The 23,209-nt window shown below is 43.8% G+C and overlaps 1 protein-coding gene across 1 annotated transcript; it reads left to right on the top strand.

The window, feature by feature from the left end:
- Positions 1 to 26: 26 nt before the first annotated feature.
- On the top strand, positions 27 to 12,577 carry LOC102272326 (BOLA class I histocompatibility antigen, alpha chain BL3-7). Its single transcript, XM_005906932.3, is given in 9 exon segments — positions 27 to 757; positions 3,613 to 3,909; positions 5,880 to 6,155; positions 6,979 to 7,029; positions 7,032 to 7,253; positions 7,370 to 7,465; positions 7,865 to 7,915; positions 8,277 to 8,315; positions 11,835 to 12,577. Coding segments are annotated over 8 exon segments (1,059 nt in total). The 5' UTR covers positions 27 to 696; the 3' UTR covers positions 8,282 to 8,315; positions 11,835 to 12,577.
- The last annotated feature ends 10,632 nt before the right edge of the window (positions 12,578 to 23,209 follow it).

Genomic DNA, 23,209 nt, shown 5'->3' with positions numbered 1-23,209 from the left:
TATTGTCGATTTCCTCCCTAAACACGTAATTGTTTTTTTTCTTGCCCCGCGGTCCTCAGCAGGGAAAGCGCCTAGTCCAAACCACTGGACCGCCAGGGAATTCCTTAATGCTCCTTGTTTTTGTTTTTTGTTTTGACATGGCTATCAATTCAGTTTTAATTATTTGTTTATCACGTTCCCCCACTTAACATATATATGGCTACATTTTTCCAAGCTGCTGCTGCTGCTGCTAAGTCGCTTCAGTCCTGCTAGTCACTCTTAACTTCTCCGTAGTTTTCCAAATACAGATTAACCTTATTTGCATTTGGATGAGGAAGAAACCAAGGCTCCGAAGCGGAGAGGCCCGGCTAGGATCTGAAGTCCAAGCTGGTGGGTCCCATCTAGACCTGTCCTGGGCTACTGGCTGACTTGCTGTGGCATTGGCTATGCGGGATGCCATATGCTGGGGCTTTCGTTTTCTCCAAATTCAGCTTCAGTTCCGCAGATGTGTTCCTGACCAGCGTATCGCTGAGTGACTGGTGCTCTGTAGTAGTTTCCGCCCCCCACTGCGACTATTTCTTGCGCTTTCAAGCGGTTTCAGTTCCCGTAAGGCGCCACCCCTAATGCGGTCCAGAGCTCGAGTGAAGCCGGTGGTCTCCGAGCTGTGTGCCACAGCCGTGCCCGGAAGTCTTGGGGCCAATCGGAACAGCCAAGGCGATGCTGTGGGGCCCTGTCCTCTTGTATTTCTTCCTAGCATACCTGCCAGAGACACAAACCCGTGAGTTGGGAGCGAGGGGTGGCGGGCTGGGAGAGTGGAAGAAGCTGAAACCGGCCGAGAGTGGAATTTTTCAGATCACTGGGAGCTTAGTGGTGACTTTCGAAAATCTTGGTGCAGGCCGTCACTGGCTTATTTGTGCGGGCTCTGTCAATAAGGGCAGCTAGTGTAAACAAGAGGAGAAAAATGGCAACCTACTCCAGTATTCTTGCCTGGAGAATCCCGTGGGTGGAGGAGCCTGGTGGGCTGCCGTCTTTGGGGTCGCAGAGTCGAACACGACTGAAGCGACTTAGCAGCAGCAGCAGTGTAAACAAGAAAGAAGTTGGCAGATCTCTGAACCAGGTCAGAAGTCATAATTCTGTAGTCTTGCTCAGAATAGATGTTCCTGGTTTCCCACTCCAGTATTCTTGCCTGGAGAATCCCCCAGGATTTTGGCGGGCTACAGTCTATGCGCGGTCGCAAGGAGTCGGACACAACTGAGCGACTGAACTAAACTGAACTGAACAGTCTATGCGGTCGTTCAGGAGGGAGCGACTAACACTTTCGCTTTTACTTTTAAAGTCTTTGGAAGGGCAAAGGCACAGCCAGAAGCAAAAATTTGGTGTGGATGGTATTCAAGGTTTTAGATCATCTTTCTTTACAATTTAGAGTGTGTTTATTTATTTACAAAGTATGTGCATATTCCATTATAGCAGTACATTATGTTGAGTATACGAATTTACAGAAACAAATCCAAAAAGATGAGATAAAATATTTTAAATAACTTAAAAAAAATTGATCACAAGCTTGATTAATGACAGAACTGAAAGAAAATAACGTAGCACACACATTCATCTTTTATTCATATGGGGAAAGGGCTTCACTGAAGTGTTTGTTTAAATATGGCTCATCCAGGAAAACCCCATAGGGACAGTATGCAAAACTCTCACCACCCACTAAGCTACAATTTTTGCATTTTCCTACATGCAGGTTATTTGCAAAACCATTGTTCCCAGCCACAGGTCTCCTAGCACAGTTTCTCAGCAGCTATTATTGCGCTCCAGACTCTAGAAGTGTACCAAGAAAGCCAGAAGGAAAGCCAGACTCATGCCTTAATTACTGGGTAAAATGTTTCCAGACCAACAAGTAACAACTCGTGGAAAATGAAACAAATTCTTGACATATCTGAAACATATCTGGCAGGGTGAATTTTTTTAAGTCTTACCTATTTATGAGCAAGAGAGGAGGAGAAATGGGTTCTTTTTTTTTGAGAAATGGGTTCTAAATAAAACTTTGCTACTAAGCTTCAGTTTTCTCACCTCTAACATGGAATTTAAGCAGCTACTTCATACAGTCATCAAAAGAATTAAAGAAATAACGGCAGACCACAGAGGAAATGCTCCAGCACAATGATAATTTTTAGGAAACAGTTTCTGTGCAGGCGTTAAGTGGTGTGAGTGCTTTAATAGGAGTACAGTGTAAACATTTCCATATTTATACATTTCCTATCTGCCTGAATGGAAAGTCATCCAGCTATGGCTGCTTGGCTGAGCCTTAGAATAAAGGGGAGTTTGTGCTCAGTGTCTTCCTTTTGCTCTTGTTTTTGTGGTTTTTCCCTCTCCACAATCACTCCCTGGAGTTCAGTGTCTCCGAACATCTAACCACAGCCTTGCTCCCTGCATAGCCCCTGTTAGGTGCAGGGTCACAGTAGGGATCAGCAGAGAGCAGACAGGGACTGCCGGCTTGCATGTCCACTGGGTCCTCAGGAATGACCTCTGACCTCAGTAGGTGCTTCTCAATGGAGTCTAGATCTGAGTGGGGTCAGAGTCAGTTCACAGTGAGAGGGACTTTATTCATCAGAGGAGGCGCCCATGTCAAGGGGTAGAAGTGCAGAGGTTCTTCGGAAAAAAGAACAATGCTGTTAAAAACAGAAACGCTATGAATAATTTACAGAAGAATGAATTCAATTGGCAGATAAACATGGAATTATGTTCAATATAACTTCATAAATTAATGTATAAACTAAAATGTATGTATTTTAACTGCCATTTATAGCAGTGTGACTAGACCTAGAAAATATTATATTTAGTGAAATGTCAGACAAAAATACTATTTGAGATTACTTATATTTGGAATTGAAAAATAATACAAATGAATGTACCTACAAAACGGAAACAGACTCACAGACATAGAAATCAAATTTGGGATTACAAAGAGGAGAGAACAGAGGAGGGACAAAGTAGGGATACGGGATTAGTAGATACAAACTAAGTAAAGTAGATAAGCACCAAGGATTTGTTGTACAGCACAGGAAATTATACGCATGATCTTTAATCTGTTATGGAATACAATTTTTCAGAATACTGAATCACTATGCTGTACACCTGAAGCCAACACAATGTTGTAAAGCAGCTGTACTTCAGTTTTTAAAAATTTGCACTTCGCTCTCATCCCCCCACCCTGGGGCCATGGAAAAACTGTCTTCCATGAATCTGGTTCCAAAAAGGTTCAGGACTACTGCCCTAGCTGGTAATGTGGGTAAGGCCTTATCTGATCAGTTGAAGGCCTTAAGGGGAAGACAGGTCTGAGGAAGAGTGAATTCTACTTTCAGACTGCCTTTGGACATAAGCTGCAATATCGTGTCTTCCTTAGGTATCCAACATGCAGCTCTGCCTTGCAGATTTGGGCTTGCCAGCTAATTCCTTAAAGTAAATCAATCTTACCCTGTATATATTCACTTATGCAGAGGAGTGTAATTGTCTTTTCATTGTTTTATGTTGTGCGCCATGTCTCCTATTAGACACATGCTCATTCCCTAGATCCTCACACAGTAAATTCTGGAGCTCTCTCTGACCCACTGTTGCTTGTTCTCACCTCAGGATCACACTCTCTGCAGTATTTCTACTCAGTTGTGTCTGAACCGGGTCCAGGAGTCCCTTCATTTATGGCTTTTGGCTTCGTGGACAACCAGCCCTTCATTCGCTATGACAGTGAAGAGATGAAGGCAAAGTCTTGTGTTCATTGGTTGAGGGAGGAGCCAAGTTACTTTGATGATGAGACCAAGATCTTCACAAGTCGGATGAAGATTTTCCACTTAAATCTGAGGAATGTACAGCAATATTACAACCAAACCAAGGAGGATGGTCTGAACAGAGCGCTGGCACAAAAGCAAACAAGTAGGTGCCTCAGAGAAAGCAGAGGGAAGTGGTGCTTGTCACTTCGTACCAATCCCCAGGGGTGAAAGGCTCTTGACAAGTGTTCCCATAGGGTCAGGCTGGGGCAGAAGAACATGTACAAGTTATCACTTGAGAATGAAAGCTGAGCTGGTCTGGTCACAATGGTGTAGGGTCTGTGTGACGAGAATTAATAATTAATAGATTAATTAAGCAGTTTTACTGGGTCATGGATATATGCTGAACATCTTTTGAGTGCTAGAAATGGGGACCCAGAAAAGTATAAACTGATGTTTGTCTTCAAAGAGCTTATAATTCATATGGGAAGGTACTCACACTTCTGTGAAAAGTTTATTGACCCTTCACTGCATACCCAGAGATGTCAAAGACAGGAACCTCCTTGAATGCCATAGTTTACTGAGATTCATAGATGAGATACCCCAGTGGTCAGAGTTTCATGAATGAGGCAGAACTTTATATAGAACCAGGTGGATATGTATTACTTAGGTCTATGAAGAACATAAAAGATGTTCCAAGCAGTAGGAAATTAGGGTGGAGCAAGTCGTGGGGTAGGATTTGTCTTAGTGAGCTCAAGGGATGGACTGAAATTTAATCATTTCTAGTTAATGGCTCTTGAGACTTTAGGTCTGTTGAAACAAGTTTGTAAAGGGCCTTAAGCCCAATCAAGGCATAAGCCAGTGAGAAGTATAATTCAAGCTGAATACTGAGGCTGCTCAGCTTTTTCCCGTTGATCCTTCTAGGAACGTGAATTCAACAAAGGTTTATCCGATGGTTACTTTACAGGCACTGATGTAGACTCTGCCTTTCAAGGGCTCACAGTATAAGAAGAGAGTGATGGTACACAATAAAGTTATAGTATGCAAGTTTGTTAGACTAGGAACTTGAGCTGGGAATCTGTGGAAACTTAGAAGCATGTGTGCTGAATCCAGGCTGCAGTGATCTCAGATTTATTCATATTTGGCTTTGAAATTCATTTGAGAAATTTTTCAGCAGTTTGGGCTTGTTGATGCTATTTGCTTTCTCTAGTATCTTGTGTTGTTGTCCTTTCGTCGCTAAGTTGGGTTGCAAAAGAGTTGGACACAGCCTAGTGACTAAACAGCAAGTGACCTGACTTAGCGATTAAACAACAACAGTAAGAATATTAGTCTGCCTGGCCTACCATGACAAAATACCACAGACTGCATGATTTAAGCACCAGAAATTTATCTTCTGACTGTTCTAGAGACTGGAAGGTCTAAGGTCAAGATTCAGCAGGGTTCTCTGTGGTGAGGGCTCACTTCCTGGCTTGCAGTCGGCCACATTCTCGCTTTTCTTGGTGTGTGCCCATGGAGTGAGGGAGAGAGCTCCTTAACCCCTCTTGTCCTTGTTGGATTAGGGCGCCACTCTCGTGACTTCATTTAAACTTAATTACTTGCTAGTATCTCCGAATACAGTTACATCAAGGGTTAGGGGTTCAACATAGTGAATATTGGAGGGATAAAATTTGGTCCATAGCTGTCAAGGAAAACTACTCAGTACATTGTCCCCTCCTGTGTTAATGCTGTGTAGTGTGGTCCTGTTCTCAGGAACTTGAGCTTAGACTCTGAGGCTGTTAGCCTAGAAGAGACCTGTTAGGTCATAATCTAACCCTCTTTTTATACAAGATAAATGTAGAATGAATAACTTGCCCAGATCACACAGTTCATGGCAGAGTTCAAATCTGTAACTCCCAATCCATGGCCTTTTCAATACCTCCTGGAACCAACCATAGACCATTCCTCAAGCAGAACTGACTGTAATGAAAAGAGATCGTTATTAGGGCAAAACTAGTTTGTCTATGGAATTTGAATGTCCTCTAAGGAGAAGATAAGAGATGGGAAGGTATCGGGGGGCTGGAACCTTGGGTGGGAGGCCTTGGGGGCAGACTGTGCCCAACTGACACTGGCTGACACCACTGTCCTGGGGCTGGGCAGGCCCCCACACCCTCCAGTTCACCTACGGCTGTGAGCTCCTGGAGGACGGCAGGACCACGTGGCACTGGCAGTATGGCTATGATGGTGAGGACTACCTGAGCTTGCATATGGACCCTCTGCAATACACAGCAGCCACATTCGTTGCTCAGTACACCAAACAAAAATGGGAGGCCGGTGGGAACTTCATAGAGAGAGACAAGAACTACTTGGAGAAGGAATGCATCCTGTGGTTGTGGAGATACTTGACATTTGGAGGGGAGAGCTTGAACCGCACTGGTAATGACTTCCCACAGCCCAGCCTTTCAGCCCTTCCCCCATCCCCAGCTTGGGCCATTTTCTTTGCAGAGTGTGGGTGAGGGTATCTCCTCCAGAACTGACCCAGCACAGGGGTGTGAGATATTTAGCGTGGGATGGCTGGGGCCAATGTGCTGATGATGACTTCCCTACAAGCCATAGATGTGGAGTGGGGGGACTTCCTATCTTGAGTCTCCTGGGCAGTGCCATCTGATCCACCCATTATTTATTTTTTAATTTTTTAAAATTTATTTTGCTGAAGTATAGTTGATTCACAATGTTGGGTTTTTGTTTTTATTTTTGTTTTTTACCACACCTCATGGTATCTGGAATCTTACTTCCCTGACCAGGAATTGAACCCAAACCCCCTGCAGTGGAAGCATGGAGTCTTAACCACTGGACCACCAGGGAGGTTCCCTGAGCCACTCATTCTTATTAGTGCCAAGGAAACTACTCTCAGGAGGACACAGAGCTGCTTCATAGAGTCTTGAAGATTTCTCATCCTTTTGGTGCTTTCCCACTAGATACACACCTGTATGTAGAAAACATTGACCAAAGACTTGATACAAGAGTCGAGAGCCTTTGAAGGGGCTCTTATCCTGGAGGATAACGTTAGACTGAGTTCCCGCACCCTTGACTTGAAGCTGGCTCAGCTTACTGTGGGTCCCTCTACCCTCAGATAGAGGAAGTTCCCTTTCTCCCACTGGTTGGCAGATGAGCCATCAGGAGTTGTGGTGGCTTGGTCTTTGGAGTCGATGCTACTCAACAAACCTGGCCTGCACCCTCCCTGCTTTGTGTACCACAGAGCCTCCCAAAACACACATGACTCATCACCGCATCTCTGACCGTGAGGTCACCTGAGGTGCTGGGCCCTGGGCTTCTACCCTGCGAAGATCTCACTGACCTGGCAGCGCAATGGGGAGGACCAGACCCAGGACATGGAGCTTGTGGAGACCAGACCTTCAGGAGATGGAACCTTCCAGAAGTGGGCAGCCCTGGTGGTGCCTTCTGGAGAGGAGCAGAAATACACGTGCCGTGTGCAGCACGAGGGGCTTCAGGAGCCCCTCACCCTGAGATGGGGTAAGGAGAGGGATGGATGGTCAACCTTATTATCAGGTAATCAGGAGCCTTCAGGAGAACTTCAGCAAGGTTAGGATTCATGCCTGAGGTCAGGGCCCCTTTCCTTTCTTCCACAGAACCTCTGAAGACCTCCGTCCCCATCACAGGCATCATTGTTGTCCTGGTTCTCCTCGTGGTCACTAGAGCTGTGATCTGGATAAAGAAGCTCTCAGGTAGGGAAGTGAGGGAGGGATCTGAGTTTTCTTGTCTCACTGGGGGTTTCAAGCCCAGGTAGAAGTTTGCCTGCCTCGTTACTGGAAAGTACCCTCCACACACTTGTGCTTGGTAAGTCTGGGGGTTTTGCTTGCACTTATTCTTTGTAAGGCACATGTGAAAATGGAGACCAGTATCAACATGATGAATCTGGTGATGGGGACATTGAAGGTCAGGGAAGGTCACTGTGAGGACAGGCCTCTGGGCAGGTGGTTGGTTCAGGCCCTGCATACCTACTTTCATCATGGTTTTGGTCCTGCCTTGGGTTTTCAGTCACAGTTCTGGAAACTTCCCTGGGGTCTGGGACTAGGTGGTTTCATTAGCGGCTCATGACCTGTCTTCTGCCTGGCTTCTCACAGGATATTATCACTCTACAAATGGAAAAAATAGAACCTACTTTCAGACTGCAAGTAAGTACCAAGTATAGGTAGGGTCTGGTGGCAAACCCTGAGACCCTTGGAATAGTGCAAATGGGAGCAAATGGGGGAGCTCACCCACCCCGTGATTCCTTCTTTATCCCCATCTCTGGACTTCCGCCAGGTTCTGGATTGTTCTCCCCTAGGCAGCAACAGTGCTCTGGGCTCTGATGCTCTCACTGATCCTAAAAGTGAGACTCTTAAGGGACCCCCAGTGGGAGAGAACTTGGGGCAGAGAGGACACACTGGGTGATGGAGATTCTTTGATGAGACATTTGAGCATGTCGGGGGGCTATTGGGAATGACCTTTTATGATGACTGACCTGAATTTGTTCATGATTATTTTCTTTCACAGTCTAAGAGAACGGCTTTGTCTGGAACTGAGTGATACAAGGTTTGTTTACGCCCCCACCCTCCTCCTTTGTGACGAGGTGGGGCTGGGCAATCTCTATCCTTGTCTTAACTCCATGTTACACTGAGTTGTAACTTCTTACTCCTTATTGAAAGTAGGAATCTGGATATCAATTCATTTTTTCTATTTACTTATTTATTTTTGGCCCTGAGTCTTTGTTGTTGCCACTGGCTTTCTCTAGTTGTGGCACATGGGCTTCTCGTTACAATGGCTTCTGTTCAGTAGTAGTGGCTCACAGACTGAATTGCTCCATGGCATGTGGAATCTTCCTGGGGCAGGGATGGAACCTGTGTCTCCTGCATTGGCAGGCGGATTCTTAACCACTGGACCACCAGGGGAGTCCTGAATTTGTTTTTTTCTGATTCTTGTCATGAGGTGGGGTTGGTGGGTTAATTAAAGGCTAGGAAGATTCTTAAATTGTGCGAGAAATGAATGGAAGTGCTGAGAACCTTTTAAAATCTGAGTGTTTGCTATGCTGACTCTGTTGCAGGTGGGGCAGGAGAAGGCTGTGAGGAGCTGAGTGTGGACGGGGCCTGGGCCCAGTCAGAGCATCATGGGCTTTGATATGGTCACTGCTGTTATCATCCTCTCAACATCTTTGTCCTTGTCTCTTCAGTAGAACCTTGTCTCACCAGGACCTGTGATCACAAGGACTGAGACATCACCTGAACCTTGTCTTCTGGACTGTGGGCAGTGAGGACCTTATGTGGCCGGGTCAACCAGGGCTCAGGACTGGGTCTGGTTCTCAGTCCTCATCTTTTAGGTGTTGATTTTTTTTTTTTTTTATTTCTATAGAGACTTACTCTTCTTCTTGTTCTTGCATATGGATTCTAGTCTTAATTTCCTCTAGGTGTCCCCCATCTCTACAGGAGCAGGAGTAATTTTTGCCTGTCATTGTCCCCCCAAGGCTCAGGGGGCCCCTGCTCACTGTAGTGTCTGTGGTCTAAAGAAATGACTCATCCAGCTCTTACCCCCCTTCCAAGGCTGTTTTCTGTGCTCTTAGCTCTAGAAGTGCTAGTGGTGGCTCAAATCCAGACTCATGGGTTTATAAAGCTGAGTCTAATTTAGATTTGCAGTGGTTTGGGAAATAGGACCCATAGGTCAAGGACCATTGCTTTCTTGAGTGGGACATGAGTTTGTGTGCTGTGGTGTGCAGGAGGGTTGCTGTGGGAGGAAGGAGGTGGGGGAGGGAGGGAGAGCAGCACTTGTGAGAAAAGCAAGGCAGCATTGACACCAGTCAGAGTAAATGTTGTGCTGTAGCTGCCGCAAGACAGCATGTGGCCCTAGGCTACGTTAATAAAGATACTGCCTTTAGAATATGGACTTCCCTGGTGACTCAGATGGTACAGAGTCTGCCTACAATGCAGGAGACCCGGGTTTGATCCCTGGGTCACGAAGATCCAGAGAAGGAAATGGCAACCCCCTCCAGTATTCTTGCCTGGAAAATCCCATGGACAGAGGAGCCTGGTGGGCTACATTCCATGAGGTTTCACAGAGCCCAACAGAATACAGAGATGCTGTCCACTTATCATTCAATCTATGTGTTGTGTCAGATACATCACACATTATTTTTGCATCTAAGAAATTTCAGAAAACCAAAGTCAGGCAAAGTTATTGGCCTGTGGAGCTTGTTCTAGTGAGAAGAGGCAGAGTGTGCATTATGATCCTAGTAAGTGAGGGAGTGTTTCCCTTTGAGGTTGGTGAGTGCTCTGAGGAAGGTGACCCAGAGTATGAGTGTGTAGGGACAGGGAAGGTGGCTGTGTTACTAGGGTGGTCAGTGGGCCTCACTGAGAAGGTGACTTCTGAGTGAAGATGTGAAGGACATGGGGGAATGCCCACAAGGAGGTCTGGGCGAAGTTCTCTCCAGGCAGAGGTGCTTCAGTGAAAATGCACAAGGGCAGGAGAGCGTCTGTATTCAAGGAAGAGTGAAGAGGACGCAGGTGTGGCTGGTGGAGCGAAGAACTGAGATGAGGTCTCATGTGTGTGCAGATCATGTGGCTTTGAGAATATTGGATTGACTTTTCTCTGAGGAAGACGTAGCACTCCAAGACAGTTTTGGGAGAAGAGGGACCGGTGTGACTTCTATTTAGAAGCATCAGTCTGGCTGCTGTGCTGGGGACAGAGCTGAGAAGTGAAGAGTGAACGAGGCAGTAGTGGAGACTGTAGAAATAGTGCAATGTCCAGGTTGGAAATGTTGGTGGTTGTCTCACGTGTGGGTAGGGAAAAATATTACAGAGTGACTAAAACTGGATATATCTAAAGATGGACTTTACAGCATTTCCTAAAGGATTAAGTCTGAGTTGTGAGAAAGAGGACACCCAGACTTTCAGACTATGCAAGTGGCTCAGTGGCAAAGAATCCGCCTGCCAATGCAGGAGACCCAAGAGTCGTGGGTTTGATCCCTGGGTCTGGAAGATTCCCTGGAGAAGGAAATGGCAACCCACTCCAGTATTCTTGCCTGGGAAATCCCATGGATAAAGAAGCCTGGTGGGTTATAGTCCATGGGGGTCACAAAAGAGTTGGACACGACTTAACAACTAAACAACAACAAAAAAATATGGGTATTCAGTTGAGGAAATGCTGAAATTGGATGCCTGTTAGAAAATTCAAGTTGGGTTGTTAGTTGGGGCACATGTTTGGAGTTTAGGAGAGATGTCTTGGGTGTAGAAATAATTTTGGAAGTGACACCATATAAATGCTATTTATAACCTGCTGAGAGGGATTAGAGGAGGAAGGAACAAGGACTGAACCCTGGACCTCACAGCCCTATACAGTCTGATCGGATCGCGCACGTGCGCAGACTGCACGATTCTGACACACGTCTAGACAGCGCAGAGACCAGGTAGTCCCCGACTTACCTGTGCATGAGAATTCCCCGGACATCTCATTAAGTTCCAGTGGTCCAAAGTCGAATGTAAGAATCTGAACTTATAACAAGGTTGGTGCTGATGCTGCTCATCTTCAGAGCACACATTTAGTAGCAAAAATGTAGAGCAGGATTGCCACATGGCTGTTCATCAGCCTCACCTGTAGGCTTGTTGGATAAGCAAGTCTTGGGCTCTGTGCTCAGCTTTCTGAGATGGTGGGTCTAGGGAGAGGCCCAAGTGTTTTGCAGCAGTACCTATAAGCAGTCTTAGGTCTTAGCCAGGTTGAGGACGACTGACAAGGGTCAGTGATAGGAGCGCTCAGGTTGGGGAAGTGTCTTAAATCCACAATTAAGTTGTTTTTTTTCCTGAGAAGAAAAAAGCAAGACAACTGCTGGGACATTTATGTTGTTTGCCCTACTCTGGGATATGTAGCCAGGTGGAAAAGTGAGGAAGTGGTTATCAGCTCAGCATAAAGAACGTCTCTGAATCCTTACTCTCTGAAACTATTCCCTGCATTGACTTCTCACTTACTTCTTGGTGCAATCAATGGAATCCTAAGTTTTTCTAATTTAAACGTGTGTGTGTGTGTGTGTGTGTGTACATATGCTTACATACTTGGCTCATTTTATTTCAGGGACTGAGTCAGCACATTCGGAAACAAAATTTTTGATGCTTTTCTAAACTGAGTTACATACAGGAACCACTGCTCTGTTGCTGGACACAGTTGCCTTTGTTACGACGACACCTGTGATGCTGGACACTCAACTGTGTGGCTAGAACTGCTATCACTATTGCTCTTGACAACTGAATGTCACTACTGCCACTCACCACCTTTGGCAAATGCCTTGTGCACACACCCAGCAAATATGTGTCATTATGTCCAGAGTCACAACTCAGCATGTGTTATGTGACTAAGAGTGCCTCTCTTTCCCAGCTGTGTATTTGGGGAATTGAGTTTTCCTCTCTCATGGAAGGACGTAGTGTCTGTCTTTCAAGACTCTTTCATGTTGCAGCTGATATCACAGAAATACAAAGGAGTATGAAAGAGGACTCTGAATGATTATACAGCAAACAAACTGGAGGAACTAGAAGAAATGGGTTTATACAACCTGCCAAGACAATCATGAAGAAACAGAATAGCTGAACAGATCAATAACAGGTAAGAAGACTGAATCAATAATCAAAAACTTCCCAGCACATGGGAAAGCTGGACAGCTACATATAAATCAATGAAATTAGAGCATTCTCTCACAACATATGCAAAAATAAATTTAAAATGGTTTTAAAGAACTAAATGCAATACTTGACACCATACGTCTCTTAGACGAGACTGTAAGCAAAACATACTTGGACATAAATCGTAGCAGTATTTTCTTAGATTAGTCTGTTCAGTTCAGTCGCTCAGTCGTGTCCGACTCTTTGCAACCCCATGAACCACAGCACACCAGGCCTCCCTGTCCATCGCCAACTCCCGGAGTTTACCCAAACTCATGTCCATTGAGTTGGTGATGTCATCCAACCATCTCATCCTCTGTCATCCCCTTCTCCTCCTGCCCTCAGTCTTACCCATCATCACGGTCTTTTCAAATGAGTCAACTCTTCGAATCAGGTGGCCAAAGTATTGGAGTTTCAGCTTCAACATCAGTCCTTCCAACGAACACCCAGGACTGATCTCCTTTAGGATGGACTGGTTGGATCTCCTTACAGTCCAAAGGACTCTCAAGAGTCTTCTCCAACACCACAGTTGAAAAGCATCAATTCTTCAGCGCTCAGCTTTCTTTCATCCATACATGACCACTGGAAAAACCATAGCCTTGACTAGACGGACCTTTGTTGGCAAAGTAATATCTCTGCTTTTTAATATGCTGTCTAGGTTAGTCATAACTTTCCTTCCAGGGAGTAAGTGTCTTTTAATTTCATGGCTGCAATCACCATCTGCAGTGATTTTGGAACCCCAAAAAATAAAATCAGCCACTGTTTCCACTGTTTTCCCACCTATTTGCTATGAAGTCATGGGACCAGATGCTGTGGTCTTACTTTTCTGAATGTTGAGCTTTAAGCCAACTTTTTAACTCTCCTCTTTCATTTTCATCAAGAAGCTCTTTAGTTCTTCATTTTCTGCCATAAGGATGGTGTCATCTGCATATCTGAGCTTATTTGTATTTCTCCTGGCAATCTTCATTCCAGCTTGTGCTTCTTCCAGCCCAGCTTTTCTCATGATATACTCTGCATATAAATTAAATAAGCAGGGTGACAGTATACAGCCTTGACGTACTCCTTTTCCTATTTGGAACCAGTCTGTTGTTCCATGTCCAGTTCTAACTGCTTTGCTTCCTGACCTACATACAGGTTTCTCAAGAGGCAGGTCAAGTGGTCTGGTATTCCTATCTCTTTCAGAATTTTCCACAATTTATTGTGATCCACACAGCCAAAGGCTTTGGCATAGTCAAGGAAGCAGAAATAGATGTTTTTCTGGAACTCTCTTACTTTTTTGATGATCCAATGGATGTTGGTAATTTGATCTCTGGTTCCCCTGCCTTCTCTAAATGCAGCTTGAACGTCTGGAAGTTCACAGTTTACGTATTGCTGAAGCCTGGCTTGGAGAACTTTGAGTGTTACTTTACTAGCGCGTGCTGCTGCTGCTGCTAAGTCGCTTCAGTCGTGTCCGATTCTGTGTGACCCCATAGATGGCAGCCCACCTGGCTCTCCCGTCCCTGGGACTCTCCAGGCAAGAATACTGGAGTGGGTTGCCATTTCCTTCTCCAATGCATAAAAGTGAAAAGTGAAAGTAAAGTCACTCAGTCATGTCCGACTCCTAGCGACCCCATGGACTGCAGCCCACCAGGCTCCTCTGACCATGGGATTTTCCAGGCAAGAGTACTGGAGTGGGGTGCCACTGCCTTCTCAGACTAGCGTGTGAGATGAGTGCAGTTGTCTGGGATCTAATCAAACTTAAAAGCTTTCGGATAGGGTCATTTATTTTTCTGGAGTTGAGCTGTAGGAGTTGCTTGTATATTTTTGAGATTAGTTGTTTGTCAGTTGCTTCATTTGCTATTATTTTCTCCCATTCTGAAGGCTGCCTTTTCACCTTGCTAATAGTTTCCTTTGTTGTGCAGAAGGTTTTAAGTTTAATTAGGTCCCATTTGTTTATTTTTGCTTTTATTTCCAATATTCTGGGAGGTGGGTCATAGAGGATCCTGCTGTGATGTATGTCAGAGAGTGTTTTGCCTATGTTCTCCTCTAGGAGTTTTATAGTTTCTGGTTTTACGTTGAGATCTTTAATCCATTTTGAGTTTATTTTTGTGTATGGTGTTAGAAAGTGTTCTAGTTTCATTCTTTTACAAGTGGTCGAACAGTTTTCCCAGCACCACTTGTTAAAGAAATTCGCTTTAATCCATTGTATATTCTTGCCTCCTTTGTCAAAGATAAGGTGTCCATATGTGTGTGGATTTATCTCTGGGCTTTCTATTTTGTTCCATTGATCTATATTTCTGTCTTTGTGCCAGTACCATATTGTCTTGATAACTGTGGCTTTGTAATAGAGCCTGAAGTCAGGTAGCTTGATTCCTCCAGTTCCATTCTTCTTTCTCAAGATAGCTTTGGCTATTCGAGGTTTTTGTATTTCCATACAAATTGTGAAATTATTTGTTCTAGCTCTGTGAAGAATACTGTTGGTAGCTTGATAGGGATTGCATTGAATCTATAAATTGCTTTGGGTAGTATACTCATTTTCACTATATTGATTCTTCCAATCCATGAACATGGTATATTTCTCCATCTATTAGTGTCCTCTTTGATTTCTTTCACCAGTGTTTTATAGTTTTCTATATATAGGTCTTTAGTTTCTTTAGGTAGATATATTCCTAAGTATTTTATTCTTTTCGTTGCAATGGTGAATGGAATTGTTTCCTTAATTTCTCTTTCTGTTTTCTCATTATTAGTGTATAGGAATGCAAGGGATTTCTGTGTGTTGATTTTATATCCTGAAACTTTACTATAATCATTGATTAGTTCTAGTAATTTTCTGGGCCAAAGAACTAAATAGACATTTCTCCAAAGAAGACATACAGATGGCTAACAAACACATGAAAAGATGCTCAACATCACTCATTATCAGAGAAATGCAAATCAAAACCACTATGAGGTACCATTTCACACCAGTCAGAATGTCTGCCATCCAAAAGTCTACAAGCAATAAATGCTGGAGAGGGTGTGGAGAAAAGGGAACCCTCTTACACTGTTGGTGGGAATGCAAACTAGTACAGCCACTATGGAGAACAGTGTGGAGATTCCTTAAAAAACTGGAAATAGAACTGCCTTATGATCCAGCAATCCCACTGCTGGGCATACACACTGAGGAAACCAGAAGGGAAAGAGACACGTGTACCCTAATGTTCATCGCAGCACTATTTATAATAGCCAGGACATGGAAGCAACCTAGATGCCCATCAGCAGATGAATGGATAAGAAAGCTGTGGTACATATACACAATGGAGTATTACTCAGCCATTAAAAAGAATACATTTGAATCAGTTCTAATGAGGTGGATGAAACTGGAACCTATTATACAGAGTGAAGGAAGCCAGAAAGAAAAACACCGATGCAGTATACTAACGCATATATATAGAATTTAGAAAGATGGTAACAATAAGCCTGTGTACTAGACAGCAAAAGAGACACTGATGTATAGATCAGTCTTATGGACTCTGTGGGAGAGGGAGAGGGTGGGGAGATTTGGGAGAATGGCATTGAAACATGTATAGTATCATGTATGAAACTAGTCGCCACTCCAGGTTCGATGCACCATACTGGATGCTTGGGGCTAGTGCACTGGGACGACCCAGAGGGAGGGTATGGGGAGGGAGGAGGGAGGAGGGAGGAGGGTTCAGGATGGGGAACACATTTATACCTGTGGCGGATTCATTTCGATATTTGGCAAAACTAATACAATATTGTAAAGTTAAAAAAAAAAAAAACAGCTCCCATGCTGAAATCAATAAAAAGCTTTTGGATAGCAAAGGAAACCATCAATGAAATGAAAAAGGTAGCCTGCAGAATGGGAGAAAATATTTGCAAAGGATGTGATTGACAAGAAGTTAATATACAAAATATACAAACAACTCATACAACTCAATATCATAAAACAAATTCCCAACCAGAAAATAGGCAGAAGACATTTCTCCAAAGAAGACATACAGGCTTCCCTGGTTGTCCAGCAGTTAAGAATCTGCCTCGCAACATGGGGGCTGCCTGTTTGATCTGCGGTCCAAGAAGATCCCGCATGCCATGGAGCAACTAAGCCGGTGTGCTGCAAGTACTGAGCTCACGCAGCCTAGAGCCTGTGCTCCACAGCAAGAGGAGCCACTGCAATGAGAAGCCCAAGCACCACAACTAGAGAGTAGCCCTCACTCTGCAGCTAGAGAAAGGCTTCATGCAGCAACCCAGGAAAGGTCTGGGGTTCTCCAGGAGGAAACGACAGATTTTTTTTTTTTCTCTACATTCCTTAGTCTTAGTCACAAAAACAGTTTTTTCTTTAAGTCCTGAACTGATGATTACACAACAAACAACTCAATTTAAACACTGTACTTGGGATTATATAACAACAATGTATCCTGCTTGAGGACAGTTTCTCCTTCCTGAAAACCTGACTAATCCTGATATCTTAGAATGTATATTATGGGAGTGGATCTGGTAGGATCTTTCTATTGTTAAGTTCTAATCCTGTTATCCTAAAATGTAAGTTGTAGGAGTGGGTCTCCTAATATCTTTACAACCTTGAGACTTATTGTAATAAGTTGTAATTTTTACAACCTTGAGATTTATTGTAACATAAAACAGATAGCCAATGGGAATTTGCTGTCTGACTCAGAGAACTCAAACAGATACTCTCTGCGACAGGCTGAAGGGTGGGGTGGGGAGAGAGATGGGAGGGAGGTCTGAAAGTATGTAATTCCCTTGCTAATACTAGTGAGGGGGGCACTCTCTGCCTGCCTTCTGATATCTGTGTCAGAAGCTTTCTCTGCCCCTTTGCACTGTAATAAAACTTCTGCCACACAAGAGCCCCGAGTGGTCAAGCTTGGTCTCTGGTCCCGAAGTTGAATCTTTGGCGGTCATGAATCCGACATCGTTCACCATAAGCTATCACAAGCACAAGGTTGAAAAATCTCAAATAATAAAAAGTGTATACAGTGAAAAGTAAATTTTTCTCCCCTGTCCATCTACAGTTCTTCCAATTTTTTTTCCTGGACCCAACCACTATTGCTGGTTTCTGTATGTTATAGATGGAGATTTCCCTTTTTAATCAGGTGTCATTTTACCACACGTTCTATCTGTACCTTTGTTTTTCAATTTAAAATATATTCTGAAAATATTCCATTTTTTTACAGACAAATCTGATGTAGTTTAAGATAATAAAAATTATGACATTCTTGGTTTTTAAAAAATTACCAAGTGTAACAAAAATCATCCTTATTCCATAATAATAGTTTTATTGGGGAACAAAGTCACCCAGATTAAAAACTATCCATTCTCCAGCCTTCCTTGAATTTAACCATGTCTGTGTGACTAAATTATGATCAATATGATGACCCAGATACTAAGTTTTCCATTTTGCCTTTAAAGGGCTTCTGCTCTCCTCTCCTGCTCTCCCTGGTTGCTTATGGACCCTGAACATGGTCTTAGGTATGTTGTGCATAGTTGCTCAGTCATGTTCGACTCTTTACGACCCCATGGACTGTAGTCTGCTAGGTTCCTCTGTCCATGGGGATTCTCTAGGCAAGAATATTGGAGTGGGTTGCCATGCCCTCCTCCAGGGGATCTTCCCAACCCAGGAATCAAACCTAGGTGTACCACATTGCAGGTGGATTCTTACTGTCTGAGCCACCAGATGACCAAGACCAAATGGAACTGGAGGGCAGTTTGTTTGCCCAAGAGTGACTTGACTGACTGCCAAGTGGTTTCAGATGATTGTGGCATGAAAGTGAGAGTCTTTGGTCTTCCTTGTGTGGATAAAACCGTAGTTGGCAAAATTCGAACCTGTGTGGGGAAACCCCAATGGATGGTTAAGTCCATCGCCTTAACCACTTGGCCACGAATACCTTCAGGTGCCTTGGGTCATCCCAATAAGGGCACCACCTCAGCAAAAACAGAGAAGGAAGGTAGATCATAGGGACCCTGGATGCCTAGATACCTTCATGGTCCAGAACCCCTCTAGAACTGCCTGTCCTGAACTGCCTGCCTCACTATCATGGGAGACTTCCATCCTGTCTAGATCACTATTTGGGTTTCTGCTACACACACTGAATTAATACTTGTTGAGAGAATAGGACTTCCTAGGAGTGTGTGGCAGTGGTGATCTGTTCTGAGCAGAGATCCAGTTGCCGTGTCACCACTGGGCTCCTGGGTGGGACATTATTCTAAATTAAAGTAAGAGGAGCTGGGTCCCAGGTGCAGCACAGGGAGTTTGGAGACTTACCCTCCTAATCTTTCCGGCCCTGGGACTCACCAGGTGCTAGATTGGAAGTCTTTGTTTCTACACTTCCTGTTTTCACTACAGATCAGATTCCTTGTTTGTTTTATGATTTGTTTTGGAGGCGGCAAATTGTGCTCAGAGATCGAGATTGTCTTTGAAAATAGTTTGTTTAACAGAGGTTCACTGTGAAAATCATAATAATTTCAAAAGCCAATAGCATACAGGATAATGTCTTTTAATAAGCTAATAAAGAAATAACATACTCCAGACAAATGATTACACTGTTGTTCTAGTCAAGGAAATATGACAGAGATAATATCCAAATATACTGTGAGGTGCATCTTTTATAGCAGTTTGGTTTCTCGGGAGAGGTTTTGCTAGAGTGTGTGGCTAGGGAACATTGGCCCCTGCATTGGCAGGCGGGGAGGCTGCTCCGAGGGTTATCTCTCCAGGGACATTGCATGGCTCATGTCTCTGCCAATAATGAGGGCCTCTGTGGAGCAGTAACTGTCGTCCCTTTCCTTCTTGAGACTGCTGCATGGTTGGATATCACTGCCGACCAAAGGGGTGCCTTGGCCAAAGCAGGAGCAAGTGTCTCAATAACTTCAGAAAGCTAGATCTACAAAGGATAGTTTTGCCCTGACTGAAACTCTCAGATAGTCCTCCCTATCTCTTGTTTTTTATATTCCAGCTGTCCCTTTGTCATAGTTGTTCCTGCACATGTTCTTATCAGTAAGTCCCCAGCAAGCCTCGGAGCAACTGGGCTGCTAAGTTCTTGTCAGTCAACAGCAGAGGACATGATGACATCCTTCACAATTTACTTCATTCTTATATCAAAACAACTGTACTTAGAAGAAAAAAATTTTTTTTGCTTTTAGCTGTAAACAAGTGGATTAAAATGACTCCACTTAAGGTGGAAGATCTGAACGAGGGGGTCTGAATTTCAAACCAATATACAACAGTCCTTGTTGTTTAATCTCTGTTAGTGGTCTCTCCCTCCTCCTCCTCCAGTCTGACCAAAGGGACTGTGAAGGATGAGATCCAGAGGAGGAGCTCCTTAGATGGAAAAGGAATGCAGGGTCACTTGACAATAGTTTTCACTGGGAATTTCTGCTTTCTCAGCCTGGCTTGGACAACGGAACTTGAGACAACTGATCCCAGTTCCCTCATATCCTGTCCCTGGTCATCCCCAAGTAAATATTCCATCACCCACTTCTTGAATTCTATTTGCTACCAGTAAGTCACTATCTACAGCTTATACTCTAAGGGTAAAAGTTGCACATGGGCATGGATGCCAGAAGATGAAGATTTAGGGGAGGATCTTAAAGTCTGTCTGTTTACTACCCAGTACTTTTGTGATGAAAAGAGTCAAAAGTTGTTAGCTAGAAACTAAAGGTAAAGAAATGAAAAGAAGCTAACTTTGTTAATAGTTAATGTTCTCTCATTTTTCTCATGGACCAAAGAATTCTCAAGGGTATTTTTATTTAATAGTGACATGGTTTAATAATCAGTATGACCTTAAATAACTTAGGAAGTATTATTATGTACCAAGGGATGCACATGACCCAGACCTGACCAATCAGGGTGTAACCACATTATACCACATCTGCCTAGCAACAGGGATTGGTCCAAGGGTAACTGTCTCTGGTCCTTTATGTATGGACACAGTGAGAAAGAGATTTATCTTTTTGCTTAAGTTGTTTAAGCGGGGCAGTGTGAAGCAGGTTAAAGATGACCTTGGGTACTTTCCCTAAGAACAGAGAGAGATCTGATGACAAGTTTGAGTCCCTGGATCCAGTCATGTCTCAAGTCAGCCCCATCCTTGCCCTCTCAGGTAAATCAACACATTTAATCTCTTCTGCTAAAACCGTTAACTTGTGACGGAAAGAGTCCTGCCACAATAATGTGAATATTGATATTATTTTGGATGTGAGGGCAATCCAGTTCCGACATCTGTCACCTCGTTTATCGCCAGGGTTGATTCAGCTGATCTGGCTGGTTAGGCGGGAGTCTCCTTCCCCCCTCATTGCTCCATGTGTGTCCCTCTCGAAGCTGCATGCATGGCCAAATAAGATGACCATCCCTGATAGAAGAGGGCCGGTCTTTGGTCAAGGGTATCATGAGTAGCTGCACTCCCCTGCTAGAACCTCCAAAAAGGCAAATATTGTTATTTTTAATGGGGGCCCAGTAGAATTTAGTGTTCTCTCCATCACTCAGCTCCAATGACTAGAAGTATAACCTCTATACTTACATTACTATGTGAGCCCTTGGATAATAGTTCTGAGTGATGCTCTGTTGGAAGCAAGGGCAGAAAGAATCCTACCTGGGATACAAGTCAGCCCAGATCAAGATCAATCCGTGATATTTCCAGGATGGAAGAGTAACAGTATAATCAACTGCAGGATTTCTCTGGTGGTCCAGTGGTTAAGAGCCCACCTGCCAATGCAGGGGACGTGGGTTCCATCTCTGGTCCAGGAAGATCCCACATGCGCGGAGCAGCTAAGCCTATGCTCCAAAACTACTGAGCCTGCGCCCCCTAGAGCCCGTGTTCTGAAACAAGAGAAACCCGCACAATGAGAAACCCGCACAATGAGAAACCCGCACAATGAGGAGCCCGCGCACCACAAATGGAGAGTAAGCCCCGCTTGGTGCAACTAGAGAAAAGCCCAGCAGTGCAGTAAAAAATAAATTAATTAAAAAATTCACATTTGGCATATCTGCTGCAATTAAGCTAATTCGAGTTAAGTTCTTAGAAGTCCACTGTCATCTACCATGATCCATCCAATTTTTGCTAGAACCGGACTGGCAAATTCACTGCTAATATGTTTGGACCACATTCCACCCCACATCCCTTATGTATTCAAGAGAGGTATTAAGCGCTTTCTTACCCTTGAGATATAAAATTGTTTTAATTTTCTATCCTGGCTAAGGTTCAAAGGCTATTTCATGGGCCTCGCTTGGCCTATATTATTACCAAGCTTTTATTGCACAGGTCAAACAAATGTGAGGTTCCAGCAATTGTTAAACATGGCCATTCCAATGACGCATTTGGAAACTGGGGAAATAATAACGGGGGGTGTGTGGACACAGAGAATCCACTGAGACATGGGTGGACCTGAGACAGGACACAAACTGTTTCCCGGTCCTTGTATCAGTCAGTTCAGTTCAGTTTAGTCGCTCAGTCGTGTCCGACTCTTTGCAACCCCATGAATCGCAGCATGCCAGGCCTCCCTGTCCATCACCAACTCCCGGAGTTCACTCAAACTCACGTCCATTGAGTCCTCATACCTCTCTTCTAATGGGAGTCCATGGCGGTGCTTTGGTTCCCTAAGAATTAGTGTCAAATTGGACTCTGTGTCTAATAAGCCTAGCAAAGATCTGGGCATTTTCTTTCTTCAGTGTATTGTGGCCGTTGATTCCTTTAGTGAAGGACTAGGGGAATTACTAATGTACCACACCTGCTATAGTGTTACAGAAACTATGGGAGCCTCTAATTAATGGATTCTGGGTCTGAGATATGGCTCAGATCTGGAAACTGGTCAAGGAATCATAACTTTCTGTTGAGGCCGTTTATCTCAGCCTTCAGCTTATTTGTCATTCTTCTACTGGTTCAAATATTAGGCAACACTCTTGTAAGCTGCTCTTCTATCTTGCCCCAAGGAGTATAATAGTCTGTTACCCATTTCCAAAATTCCTCACAGTCAGAATTTCTCTGGTTTAAATTCTGACAATGATGGCTATTTTGACAATTCTGCTCACTTTGTTTACTTGCTGTCACCTGTCCTCTGGCTTTCTGGGATCTTATTATCCCCACTAATGCTAAGGAGACATTAATGCTAAGTTCTGTGATATTATCTCCTAGAGTCAGCCCCAGCTCACCAAGGACAGACACAATGAGCTTGATACTCCCCTTACCTGTGCATTCCTTATTGCCTGATAAATAGTATCCTTTGGCTCTCTCCAAGGAAACAGTCACCTGTGTGTTTTCCAGTTCTATAGCGTAGATTCAGACTAGCATGCCCCCTTCTCTGAATCTTTTCATCTTTCTTTCTACAAACTCCCATGGCAGTTCTGGCATCTATATTTCATTTAATTGAGCCATCACTTTCATTAGAATAGTTTTTTTAAGATATAATTCACATATATTATTCAGTCATTTAAATTCAGTAGTTTTTATTATGTTCACAGAGCTAATGCAACAAATACCACACATCAATTTTAGAACATTCTCATCACTCCAAAAACATTTTCAAAAACATTTTCATCACCACACATCCATTATTTCTCAGCAGTCATCCCCATTTCCATCCAACATTCCCTGAGCCCTAGGCAACTACAAATCTACTTTCTGTCTTTATAGATTCACTTATTAAGGACCCATTGTTGTTCAGTCACCATGTCCTGTCTGACTCTTCAAAGAAACAGACCCATTAGATAAATGGAATAATACAATGTCAATCTTTGGTGACTGACTTCTTTCACAAAGCAAAATACTTTCAAAGTTCATTCCCATTGTAGCATGAATCAGTACTTCATTC

This window comes from Bos mutus, chromosome 23 (assembly GCF_027580195.1).
Source record: "Bos mutus isolate GX-2022 chromosome 23, NWIPB_WYAK_1.1, whole genome shotgun sequence".
Lineage (NCBI taxonomy): Eukaryota > Metazoa > Chordata > Mammalia > Artiodactyla > Bovidae > Bos > Bos mutus.
The sequence above is the reverse complement of the archived record's forward strand: the minus strand, read 5'-3'. Positions and strand labels throughout refer to the sequence as shown.